This window comes from Sander lucioperca, chromosome 7 (genome assembly GCF_008315115.2).
Source record: "Sander lucioperca isolate FBNREF2018 chromosome 7, SLUC_FBN_1.2, whole genome shotgun sequence".
In the NCBI taxonomy this organism is placed as follows: Eukaryota; Metazoa; Chordata; class Actinopteri; order Perciformes; family Percidae; genus Sander; species Sander lucioperca.
Genome location: NC_050179.1, coordinates 12,736,924 through 12,749,546, shown reverse-complemented (window position 1 = coordinate 12,749,546; position 12,623 = coordinate 12,736,924). Strand labels below are relative to the sequence as shown.

Below are 12,623 nucleotides of genomic sequence, written 5' to 3'. Positions count from 1 at the left end.
AGCTCTGCATAAACACAGTGAGCCTCAGACGAGCGAGAACACAGAGACTTTTGCCTCGCTTAACACATCTGGATGAATAGAGCGGCGTGTGCCCTTTCAGAAACACGTGGGACAACTCTCCCTCTCACTGCTGTGCCACAGGGAGAGGACGGCTCTTAAACCACATTCCTGTTATTGTTATTCTAATTAGCTTCCAGAAAAAAAAAGATGTGTACATACACACTCACACACTGGAAAATCTTATTTGCAGTGCGAGCGGGAGGCGAAGCAAAGCGGCATGGTGGCGGGGGGTAGACTCGGAGCAGCCGTGTGTGAGATAGAGGCCCTGATGTCTCCCAAGGACTCAGCCAAGGCATGGGGTGAAATGGCAAAATAATCAAGAGGGCCGGCGGGAGGGAGCCCAGGGGAAGCTCAGCCTTCACACACAGTCGTTATGAGAATATCTTTAAGAGCACCTCTACATTCCCCTCATCCCAACACCGTTGCCTTTATGTGACAGCTGTGCACATAAGTACAGACAAGGCCATAAACAAAAACAATTACTCTGGCAACTGCTATTCAACATTTATGAACTGAGGAGGAAATGAAACTGATGTCACACCTAACACAGCACAGATTATTAAAATGTAATGTCCACGTTTCCTACAGCAATATTACACTCATAAAGGTTATAATGCAATGGTACACAATAGGGCTGAACGATTTTTGAAAATAATCAAATTTATATATTTATTATATAAATTTTTTCCCAAATATTGCGATTACGATTCGATATTCGATTATTTTTTACGCTCTTTGTCTTCTGTATTATTCAACAAAGAATAATATAATAATGTATAGTATGAACACACAATTACACACTAGACAGTTAATTAAGTAAAAATATAGTATATATCTATACACAAACACACACACACACACACACACACACCAGTGTAATTTTTTACAGTGCACAGAGAGGAGCTGCCTCCAGCCCCTCCCCCTCGTGAAGTTGCGTGCTGCCGAGTGCACTTGTTCAGAGAGGCTATCGTTGCGTTAGCTAGTTGCTGGTGTTCTTGCCGTGGGATTAACTGTACTAATAAAACCGTTGAAACACCGCGGCCACGCTGCTGTGAAAGCTCCCCGAACGTCATTTATCAGTCTGGTTGATTACCCCTCTCAGTGGCAGCTCCTCCACTCATATCTTTATAACGGAGCTAACCGCTAATCAGAGCTAACCGCTAATCAGAGCTAATCGTTGCCAATCGAGCCTTGAGTTCTGTGTGCCTGTATCCATTAACTGCATGTATAGACTCAAGCCCGAATAAAACCCTTCATTTTATTAAAATGGCTGTAAAAGTTTTAAACTACAACTCAGAGTTGTTTGAATGACAGAAATCAGCTCAAGGTACAGTGTAGCGTTAGCATGCTAGTTGATGCTTTCTCTACGGAGTGCAGACTGATTGCTCTCGCGAGTCATGTGACCAAATCGCAGCCTTTGCGATTAGGAAATCGCGTTTTAACATATCGCGATATTATTGAAAATGCAATTAATCGTTCAGCCCTAGTACACAATAATACTGAACCAGTCAATGGTATGCCACAGCTTTGCAATGTAATAGGTGAGATACAGTGCTCACTAACCCATACAGAAGTGTGAGTGGAAACATGAAGAAGTATGTGAAGTATGTGCTTTTAAATAACAAGCACTGTAGCAATGGGTACAACACATTTCCAATCAATATGCACCCTGCAGCCTGGATCTAATAAATAAGAACTAAACGCAAGCTTCATTCTCACTAAATGGATATAGATCATGCCAACAAGCAGACGGCGTTGCCAGCCATGGAAAATAAGCGCTTGGATGTGAAATTCCTGGCCATGGGAACTCAGACCAACTCTGAATATATTCCTTAACCCCTGCTGATTATTTCAAAGTAATCCAGAAATCTAATTTATTTTCAACTTCCAGCTTTTGAGATGTGAAAAATGAGTATCTGTCTACTGCTCTTATTTCTTTATAGTTGCATCACAGTCTCCACTTTGTTTTCTTTTCTTTTACTGCTCCATCAAACCCATTCAGTTTCAGTTTAATTTCCTCCAATATCATCCAGTTTTAAGTCTGTTTATACCTCATATAGGCAAGTAAAAATAGTTGATTTTTTTATTGTAATGTGTGAGTTTCACAGTCGCCTTGAACACTAGTTTCAGGGGCATCTGTGAGTGTGTGTCTTTCATTGCATGATTACAAGGTTGGCAGACAATTTACAATAGTAGGGCTAAATGCCGCAGGGTCAAAGAGAAAGGCAGCCAAAAAACCTCAGCATGCTATTTCTCGATAGGAGCTTTGGCCCCTGATACCGCTGTGCCCTGGAGTAAAGCCAGGACAGTGATTTGAAGAATTCCTCTGGTTTTTGTGGCCCTGGAAGTGCCCTTTTACAGGAAGTGTGACATGAGCCAGTGAGGACAAAGATCAGAGAGAAGCAGTCGTGGCTTTTGTGATGGAGCTATACAGCTGGAAACTGTCAGTGGACACAAATCTCCTCACTCGCCACACATGACCTCTTGAAGCTCGTGCTGCTTTTGGGGAAGGGTGAGCTCCAGCAAATGCGTATCCAGCAAATAAAAACCTGTGATGCTTTAAACCTCCAACCTGGAGACACAGATACTGGTTATCCTCTCGGTCTGTTGTTTGCCAGACTGCCATGTTCACCAACATCCTCCCCCCACTAACGGCTTAATCTGGCCTCCCCCACCACCACCAATGGTTGTAGCTACCTCATTAATGCCCAATCGTCCAGCTCTGGGACTATTGTCAGAGGGGGAGGGAGCCCGTGCTTGAATTCCGCAAAGCAATTTGAATATGTAATATTCCAACCGAGATATAATCACCAAATCCTATTCAGTGATTAAAGAACACTTAAATTGCACTCACTTAACATTTCTTCACAGAAAGACTCTTATAAGGAAGTTAATCTGCAGCTCGTTTTACAGATGTTTCATTACATGTTTACATATATTATTTGTATTTTGTCATATTTTGCGCCCTGCCTAGATAAAAATTCCACCGCTCATGTATCATTCCCATATTTCAAATCTTTCATGTCTGCACTGTTAGACAACAGGCATGGAGACATGGGGGCTCCCTGGAGTTCGCCCACCCCCCTACCTCCTCCCCCTCCCTGAACAAAGCCTCCCCAGTTGCAAGCCTGACCCAGTAACCTGGCTAGTAGCCTGGGGGTATAGCGTACCCTGTTTTAGGGCTTCCAGGGTCCGTGTGGGCACACAGGGCCAGCATTTGTGTACAGAGCAAAGTCACTTTCCTCAATGCAATCGGCTCTAGCAGGGATTAGAACAGCTCCTTTTAGACAGGGCCGATTGTGTGGTAAATATGTAGTAGCCTAGCAGGTAGAGCCAGAGAGGGTGTAATAGTGGCCCAGCTAATCTGGCCAGACACAGGCATCTTTCTTTACAGACGCTTAACAGGAATGCCCTCTTGCTTTCAGTTCAAAGCCGCCATATTCTACTCGTTGATCATTGGATCTTTCAGTTTTAAGAAAGAAAACAGTCCAAGGCAACAAAACCCCCCAAATGAATGACAGTCGGTGGATTTTTGACCTCTTTGTGGATGCATGCAATTGCTTATTGAATGCTTAAGAATCCAATAAGAGGTGCAGAGGAACTGTCACAAGTGTGCTCCACATCAAATCAGAACTAATTAGAGCATTCAATTTCTGAGGCATTAGGGAGAGTATGCAAAACATCTTACCCCCTGGCTCCCCTTGAAGCAAATCGCTGGCTGATTTGATAGTGATGCCTGAGGAGAGAGAGAGAGAGAAAACCAAGAAAATGGTCACTGATTCAGGAATCATGTAAAATCTAATGGACAGTTCATACATTATGAGTGAAAATACATCACCATTGTTCCCACTCTGCTTAGTGGATTTCTCTAGATAACGGCAGTCTGGCTTGATGAGACAAAGCTTGGTAAACTTTCCTCATTAATTGCCAAAACGTTGCCATAATTGCCATTTCCATCATTAAGTCTACAGTTCAGGTGTTTCTGACCCTAATCTTCAGAGGAATGCGTGTGATTAATCAATCTATAGTCTACAGAAAATGTTACTTGTGGCATGTTTGTGTTTCAGCTGATTCCCCTTCTAAATGGTTAGAAAAATAAATATAGCACATTTAAAAACAGCTCACACTGACCAAAGTGCTGTACATAGCGCATTAACCACAGAATAATAACAATAAAATCAAATAAATACACACAGATCAGTGATTTAAGCTAAGACGACATCAATAGACAAACACTTAATTACAGACATAGCAGGGTGAGACAATTAAAACACAATGTAAATAGGTGACAAAGCTACTTCTGAAACCAATTATACTTTTTTTTTTGTATGTACTTTTTATAAGCCCTACATACTGTACTGATATCCAAGACCACGGTGTACCTGGCTTAAGCTCCAGGACATAATATTGTCTCTGATATTAAAATCATAAAAATATATTTGCCTTTGAGGCAACATGATACACAGTTAATAGATGGAGACAATTATCTGTGAAGTACAGCTGTGCCTGTGATGGACAGCGCTCTTAATTTATTATTAATAGTTTGGGGAAATATCTTCCCTATTGTAGAGTATTGTTGTGATTTTCTTCATCATCCATTAGCTTTTAATATTAAATGGAATAATAAATATTAAAGCACATAATGTTTGTGACAACACAGCCGTAGGGCTAAATCAGAAGTTATGTTATCAGAATTTATCACAAGCAGCTTATTTTTTTATATGATCATTTTAAATATGACAATACATTATTCATATTTTGTATTTATTGAAGCTGAAACAATTAGCCAATTTATTTGTACCACTGTCTAATAGGGCACCTTTTATGAAGGCTCTATAAGTTGTAACTAATAGCTATATAAAAGATTAGTTATTAGCCATTAATAAGAATTGCATTTTTGGTGTTGCCATGTTGTGAAAAATCCCTTTCCCGAGCTTGTTAGAGAGTGAGAGACGCGTGAGTTCTTATTAATGAATTACCAACATTTATAACTGCATTATAACAAAATAGAAACGATAAACACCAGCCAAAGGGATTTTTAACAACCTGGCAACCTAAGAGTTAGATGGAGCCATTACTAGGCCTACAATAATAAAATCTTTATATAAAGGGTGCCTTATTAGAAAGTGATACAGATTAATGAATTACAGGATCAACAGAAAATAAATCAGCTATTTTTTTTTTTTAAATTGATGAATCATTTAAGTAATTTATTAAGTTAAATAAAATACTGATGCCTCTATATGAACTACATAGGCAAATGAGACCATCAGCGAGAAGATTGGTTATGTCTATAAAGGTATTCCTAAAGCCTGCCCCCAGGTCCGATTCCCCGCAAATCGCAGACCAGAAGACATTTTCCCAGGCAATGCTTGGTAGTGAGTAGTATGTTAGCCAGTTAAAAGGAAGCAGGAGAGGATTTTTCTTTGAAGAATTTTTATTTTTGATGTTAAATGTTGTGGTTATGGCTAATGCTGGGGCAGGATCAGCAAATAGAAAAAGAAAATAATTGACTGAAGAATATAAGAAAGCTAAAAGGGACATTGATAGAGCACAGGGTGAAAACACAAGTCAACCTTGCCCTCTTCCTCCTAGACAGGTATGTAATATGTCTGTTTAATACTTTGTGAAACATGGTTTTACATCAATATATGAATTCAAAGTGGTGGCTAAAAAACACATGGAAAACACTAGGCTATCGCTTTTGTAGCCTAGTGTTAGAGGTCGCCAAAATCAACACAAAATGAAAGTTCCTTGTAGTTACTTTAAACTAGTGCTCCAAATTCACTGGTCCTGACTTCTTAAATGTGAATATTTGTTGTTTTTTTAAATCTTCCACAATAGTATATTGAATATCATTGGATTTTGGACTGTTGGTTGGACAAAACAAGAAGTTTGAAGGGAAGAATTTTAGCTTTGAAATTGTGAAACGATTAGTTGATCAACAGAAAGTTGAACTATTGAAACTATTTTGATAATCAATTTATTAAATTCTTCCTCAGCCACAACACAGACATGAAAATCATAAATACATCAGATCTAATAACAGGAAAGTTTTTCAGGTTGAGGTTCCTGAGAACAAAATCTTCCACACCACAGTGGGAGACCAGCGGTCTAAAACAGTATTTTCTGGGGTGGACAGGAGAAGTTTTGCAGTGACTTCCCCTGCCTGCCTGTTTTGGCCTGGAGCAAGCTGTCAGGCTGTACAAGCTCTGGAGTTTACTCCGCTTGACAGACCAATGAGCTCCAGAGCTGGGCGGGCTTCCAGGCGTGTAAAGGGAAAAAAACAATAATACACAAGAGCCCAGCGACAAGTTGTCGAGCACTGCCACCAAGCCCAATGCGGACTAGCTGGGTCCCACATCCAGGTCTAGTTTTAGGCTACTGTGGCCCAGGCACACGCAAATATAGGCTAGGCTACTTCTAGTTTTGAACCCAAAACAAATGAGCCTCCAACTGAAGTCATAACTGTGGGACTAACTGTTTTATCAAGCATTGCTCTGGGAAAGACTAATAAATGGATAGACTAAATTATCTCGGTCTTATCTAATGGACCATAAAAGCAATAAAACAGTCTCCCGATTCAGAGTCGAATTTGCTTGATAGCTTGTTCCTTAATTTATTCCCGAGAGCGAAACGAGGGGAAAAACTGTTTTTTTTTCTTCGTCTTTTTCCTTTTTTTCATTTAATGACTGACACTCATCTGTGTTCGCTCCTAATAATTAATTTCAGATGTAGGCTAATGTATGTAAAAGCAGAGAAAACAGCAGGCTTTTAAAGATCAAGTCATAATCACAAACCTCTGTCATATGTGAACTTTAATGCCTTTTGATTTTTCGGGAGATGACGCTTTGGTAAACAAGCAGACATGCACAATTGAAAATAGCCTGAGCCTCCCCATTTCTGCACATTTTACTCAGGGCTTATAAGGGAATTTAATGAAATCCCTTCACTCGTAAGCCTATTGAATGTTATTATGATCACAATAAATCAAGCTTAGCCTTCTACTGTATAACAGCCAAAATAAACCAACATTTATCAGCCACCAACGTTTCTGTCGATGAGATTTGAGCTGCTGCACTATTTCAACTTTACTTTTTCTACAAAAAGGGAAGGACACGCTGCGTTTCCCAATGATTATATTGAGTTGGGTGGCGATTTGAGAAAATGAAAATACAGCTTAAAAAAAAAAAAAAAAAAAAAACACACACACACACACACACACACACACACAAAAGCTCCAAAGTTCAACCCGATCATTTTTCTTACCTTCAGGTTCTGGTAGGCTTCGAGGGTCCGGATGGCAGTGTCAGTGAGTTTGACGTGATAAATAGTTTGATTCGGGGTGTTTTTGTTGATTTTGCCACAGGAGAGCCCATACCGATGCTCCTGTCTCAGCGCTGCCATTTCTACAACTGAAGACTATTGGCGACATACTGCCTGCTACGTCACAGAGTAGAGAGGCTGTGGGCGGGGCTTACACACACACACACACACACACACACACACACACACACGCACACGCACACGCACACGCACGCACACACACGCACACCCGCAAGAGAAAGGACAAGGTAAAGAAAATTTTACTTTCGCTTTTCAGGTCACACTCGTTTGCCATTTGTACCCTCAGAGTTTCCTTTGATCTATTTTTGGTCCTAGTTGCACTCATCCAACTGGATTTTGGTAGATGCACTCTGTGTCACTGCAACACACACACACACACACACACACACTGAACAGATAGTCAGTGGTGGAAGAAGTATTTAGATAATTTAAAGTAGCAATATACATTATACAACAATATAAAATACTCCATTATATTTGAGTACAAGTAATTTACCGAAAAATGAAAAACAACCACTTTAAGTATCAAAACTAAAAATACTTATTATGTAGAATGACACCCTTCAAAGTGTTACAACTTGCAATTCAATTAAATTAAATCATTGATCAATCGGCTGATTATTTTCTCAATTAACTGATTATATTTAGCCTGCCTCTCTTAGTTATACTATTATAACTCTAGACTGCTGTGGGAAGCTCCTTCCAAGGACACAATGAGCCGCTCCCTCTTCTCTCTTTTCACTTGTCTCCTTTTGTGTGCATCTTAGTCCCAGAAATGCCTGTTACTAACCTAGCTCTGGGGAGTTTTCTCCCCGGAGTCCCTTTGCTTCTTCTTCACCCAGAACATCGCCTTGGAATTGGGTGGCACCTACACCGGGGTCCTGGGTGCAGCTGACGCTATGGACTTACTACACCCTGCTACGCTCTGCGTTTCCCCGCAGTGTCCGACTGCGTCCTGCCGCGTCCAACCGCGTCCACCCAGGCTGCTGTGCCACACTACACCCCGTAACGCCCTGCTGTGCCCTACTATGACATGAACTACTATGACTACCATTGTGATCACTGCTTCACTATCTTTATTATGACTATTATTGCCACCATTCACCACTCCCCCAACTGGTGCCGTCAGACACCGCCTACCAAGAGTCTGGGTCTGTCCGAGGTTTCTTCCTAACAAAAAAAGGGAGTTTTTCCTTGCCACTGTCGCAATAGCTACTGCTAATGCTTGCTCTTGAGGCAACCACTGTAATAGTTGGGGCTTCGTAAAGTACAGAGTTTGGTCTAGACCTACTCTATCTGTAAAGTGTCTCGAGATATCTCTTGTTATGATTTGATACTATAAATAAAATTGAATTGAATTGAATTGAATTATTAGATTTTGTCTGTAAAATGTCAGAAAAATGCCCATTACAACTTCCCAGATTCAAAAGTGACACATTAAATATCTTGCTTTGTCCGACCAACAGTCCAAAACCCAAAGATAATCAGTTTACTATCAAATAAGAGTCTCGGGAAGGAACTTGTTTTGGTGGAACATTTGCACCTCGCAAAAGAAAGTGCCACATACACAACATTAAATGAAGTTAACTGTTCACCCAACATGAGTTATTTAAATTAGCTGAACACATGGTTAAACGTAATTTGCTCTTACCAGTGTATCGCCTTGTGTAGTTCATCCACAGCAATCCCCACCAATCAGCCCCAAAACGTCCTAGTTAATAAATCTTAACAATCATTCCCCAAACCAAGCAGGTCTGCCGTATTGCACGATCCAAATTTTCTTCAAAACTTGCCATTTTCAGCGTGTGGCTTGCTAGCTCCCAAGTTTCAACACATAGAGAGCGGAAAGTGAGGGAAATCGCACCGGATGTCAGGCTTTATCCTGGAAATGTACTTCCGTTGATTTCCGCATTGGCTGTGGATTAAATTAAAGTGGCCATATTATGCTCATTTTCAGGTTCATAATTGTATTTTGAGGTTGTACCAGAATAGGTTTACATGGTTTAATTTTCAAAAAACACCATATTTTTTGTTGTACTGCCCATTGCTGCAGCTCCTCTTTTCACCCTGTGTCAGGTCTCTGTTTTAGCTACAGAGTGAGACCTCTCACTGCTGTAACATCTTTGTTGGCAGTCGCACATGCGCAGTAGCTAGATAAGGCTCACATCATCTAGCTAGCTGTTTGTTTCTACAACTTCAGTAGTACAAGGCAGGATTAGCCGGGAGACTTCTTCTAAACGAGGGCACACTTCCAACTTTGCGTGGAATACCTGCAGAATAGGGACATGTAAGTAGTTCTTTTGTATATTATGGTGAACTAGTGTGTGTTGTAGCAGTGTTTTGCCATTCAGAACGAGCTAGCATGCTAGCGCTAGCATGCTATGGTTAGCCACCTCGTTTCGGCTAGTGAAGTAAAAAGCCCTGCAGATTTTGAACAGTTCACCGGGAGACTGAAGGTAGGACACATTCAGAAACCCGTATCTCACTCAAAACAGCATTAATGGTTTTTTTTTCAAGTTTGTATGCGTGTGGAAGCACCAGAGACACAAAATAACACCCCAAATCCCAGAAAAAGTGTTTTTTTCATAATATGGGCACTTTAAAGAAGCCTCACAGTCATTAATGCAGTGTTTATTTACATTATGGCTGGGAGGATGTTTCTGTCTAACTATTATCAGTATTACACTTGACGTGTAATATTTTTTTATTTTTTTATTCCCTTTGGTAAAACATGAAGAGATCAATAACTTTGAAGTGGTCTACAAATGTAACAACTGGGTAATGTTTTCTGTGCCATTCATTTGCTGAAAATGCCAGATTCATAATGTTTACTCATGCCTTAATAACAGTCAGACATTTTAATCAACTAGTGCAGTGCCCATTAAAAACGGGCCTGTTCAGAATGGGCCAACTGCTTGGTCTCCGGTATTGCTGCTTGCAGCTTTCTTGAGAACCGCTCATCCAAACAACTTCACACTCGACACTGTGCTTCTTTGGGTCCTGAGAAATACATCCGCCATGTGTCCCCTAGCAGAGTATACGCGTCATTTGCTAACAGCTAGCTATTTGGGACCAGGCTATTTCTGAGAACAAAAGCGTTTTATTCTGAAAGTTACATCACTGATGCCTGAAATGTTTAACTGTGCTACATTGTAACAAATCCGGCCTCTCTTTCTTCATCTTTCTTCATCTGTTCTTGAATGTGCTGTAGTGAGTGGCGGAGAGCATATTATTTAGGTTCTCAATGAACTTGAAAAAAGCAAACTTCATTTAATGACCCTCATGGGTTAAAAACGTAGCAATGTTTACAGTTTCAAGAATAATTGTGAATCTACCCAAATGAATTATACACATGAAATTTTTTACACCATAGAAAACATTGTGTTTAATCTGTAATCTAGTGGCAATTTTACAGCCTACAGGTTGCTAGTGCTGTGGTGTTTCTTAAAAAGTGAAAATAAAAATCTCCCAACGTAACTCAAAGCAAATTAAGTTAGAGCTTGTATCTCCTGAGATCTTATTGGTAGATTGCATTTATGGACACTGCTTTGTGGGGCACGACGGTGAAGTCATTAAGAAGCTTACAGACGTTCTGGCAGATTAGGTTTTTCTCTTCTAATCCTGCAGATTACCACTGCACAAGCCTGCTGGCTGGGAGTGCTTTGTTGCTCAGCACAGTTTCTTTATGTTGATCATTTTTTGTTGCTGCCATATGACTGGACTATGTAGACTAAGGACACAAGCAGGAGTAAGAGGAGGTCAAAGTGCAACAGAACTGCAGAAAGTACGCAACTGCAGACGGGACAAGGCTTTTGACTGTAGAACTGTAGATGAAGCCAGGATTTAGGGATGCATTCTGAGTTGGATTTAATGAAACACAACATGGATTTTTATAAATATTGCATCATGGAGACAGTTTCTTTGTTTTAACAGAGTGTAAGTAGCAGAAGTTGGTTAACAACAGAACTACTAACCTGCACCTAAGTGGAACATTGGCTTTGACGAGGAGGATCATCTCTTTTGGAGGCTAATGCAGGTGGTGTCCATCTCTGTCAGCAGTATAATGGAGACAGAGCCATCTTGTGAAGAGCATAAAGACCCTGCAGTGGAGCGTACAGAGCCTGAGGTAAGAGAGGCCATTTCTGAGCTTGCTGACGGGGACAGTCACACTGAGCTGCCCTGTGGGCCTGCAGAGGAAGCCGAGGAGCCGAGTGTAAAAGAGCAGACTGAAACAGAGAGCTGCGCCAGAGAGAGTAAAAGCACTGAGATAAAAAAAACCTCTTATCTTGAGCGAAGTGGAGACACAGAATGCAAGGAGCGGAGGAAACTGAAGAAAACAAACAGTTGGAAGATGGTGCGATTCCAAGATCCTTCAATGGAGGAAGATGTGTTAGAGAGAGACAGCTCAGCAGAGAGTCTCTTTCCAGAATATGCGATGGTGGAGTGGACTTCCTCCACCTTTGAGGAGCTGTTCGCAGCAGACGATTGGCAGGACATTACAGGTGAGGATACTTATCAGCAACTAGTGCTTTTCATTTATTTAAAGCGGCTGTACTTGACATTCAAAACATTAATAGCCTATAGTAGCTAACAAATATTTGCTATGTAAATATATAGTGGACTAATGGCGTCCTGAGCAGAGAATGAAGTCCCACTCCCTCTGTGTGTGTTGTCATCCAAGCTTCTCTGTTTTGAAAGCCGGTCCGGCTGCGCGTGTATGGTAGTGCATGTGGCCGTAAAAAAACATAGGTATTTCAATATTGGGGAATGGTCTGTTAGAGCTGTGTGGAGGCAATCCCAGCCTAGTGCTTTTTTCAGTATTTCGAATACAGCCCTTTTAGTTTTAACTTATATTTAATTTTGTATTGAAACCACAAAAGAACAAAAGTGACAAAAACGTGACTGAGCTCCAGCTCGGCATGTTTGTGGCTGTTTCTGAGCAGGTGTTTACCAACAACCAGCAGATTAAGCCAGCTTCCTCCTGCATGACCTTCTCTTCTCTCCTCACGCAGAGGACCGGCTGTTGAGGAAGAAGGTGGTGGATTCCAGATCCCCCCACGCCCTGAGCCCCGCCTGGGGCGAGGAGGTTACTGTGAAGATGCAAAGTGTCCTGGAGGACCGCACTGTGGTGGAGAAGGACGGCAGGCTTGTCTTTGTAATCGGAGAAGGAGATGTGAACCAGGTAAAAGCTTTTTAGTCGTAGCTTTCTCCACTAT

General features: G+C 41.1%; 2 protein-coding genes across 2 annotated transcripts in view; one reads left to right on the top strand and one right to left on the bottom strand.

Annotated features, from left to right (window-relative positions):
* LOC116038295 (RNA polymerase II elongation factor ELL) overlaps positions 1–7,502 on the bottom strand; it is a 28,729-nt gene extending 21,227 nt beyond the window's left edge. The window contains exons 1-2 of the mRNA XM_031282553.2: positions 7,330–7,502; positions 3,749–3,796 (exon numbers count right to left, since the gene is read on the bottom strand). Coding sequence (XP_031138413.1) covers positions 3,749–3,796; positions 7,330–7,467 — 186 coding nt within the window. The 5' untranslated portion in view covers positions 7,468–7,502. The remainder of the gene's footprint in view (positions 1–3,748; positions 3,797–7,329) is intronic.
* Positions 7,503–11,021: 3,519 nt separating this feature from the next.
* fkbp16 (FKBP prolyl isomerase 16) overlaps positions 11,022–12,623 on the top strand; it is a 29,360-nt gene continuing 27,758 nt past the window's right edge. The window contains exons 1-2 of the mRNA XM_031282554.2: positions 11,022–11,909; positions 12,420–12,589. Coding sequence (XP_031138414.1) covers positions 11,438–11,909; positions 12,420–12,589 — 642 coding nt within the window. The 5' untranslated portion in view covers positions 11,022–11,437. The remainder of the gene's footprint in view (positions 11,910–12,419; positions 12,590–12,623) is intronic.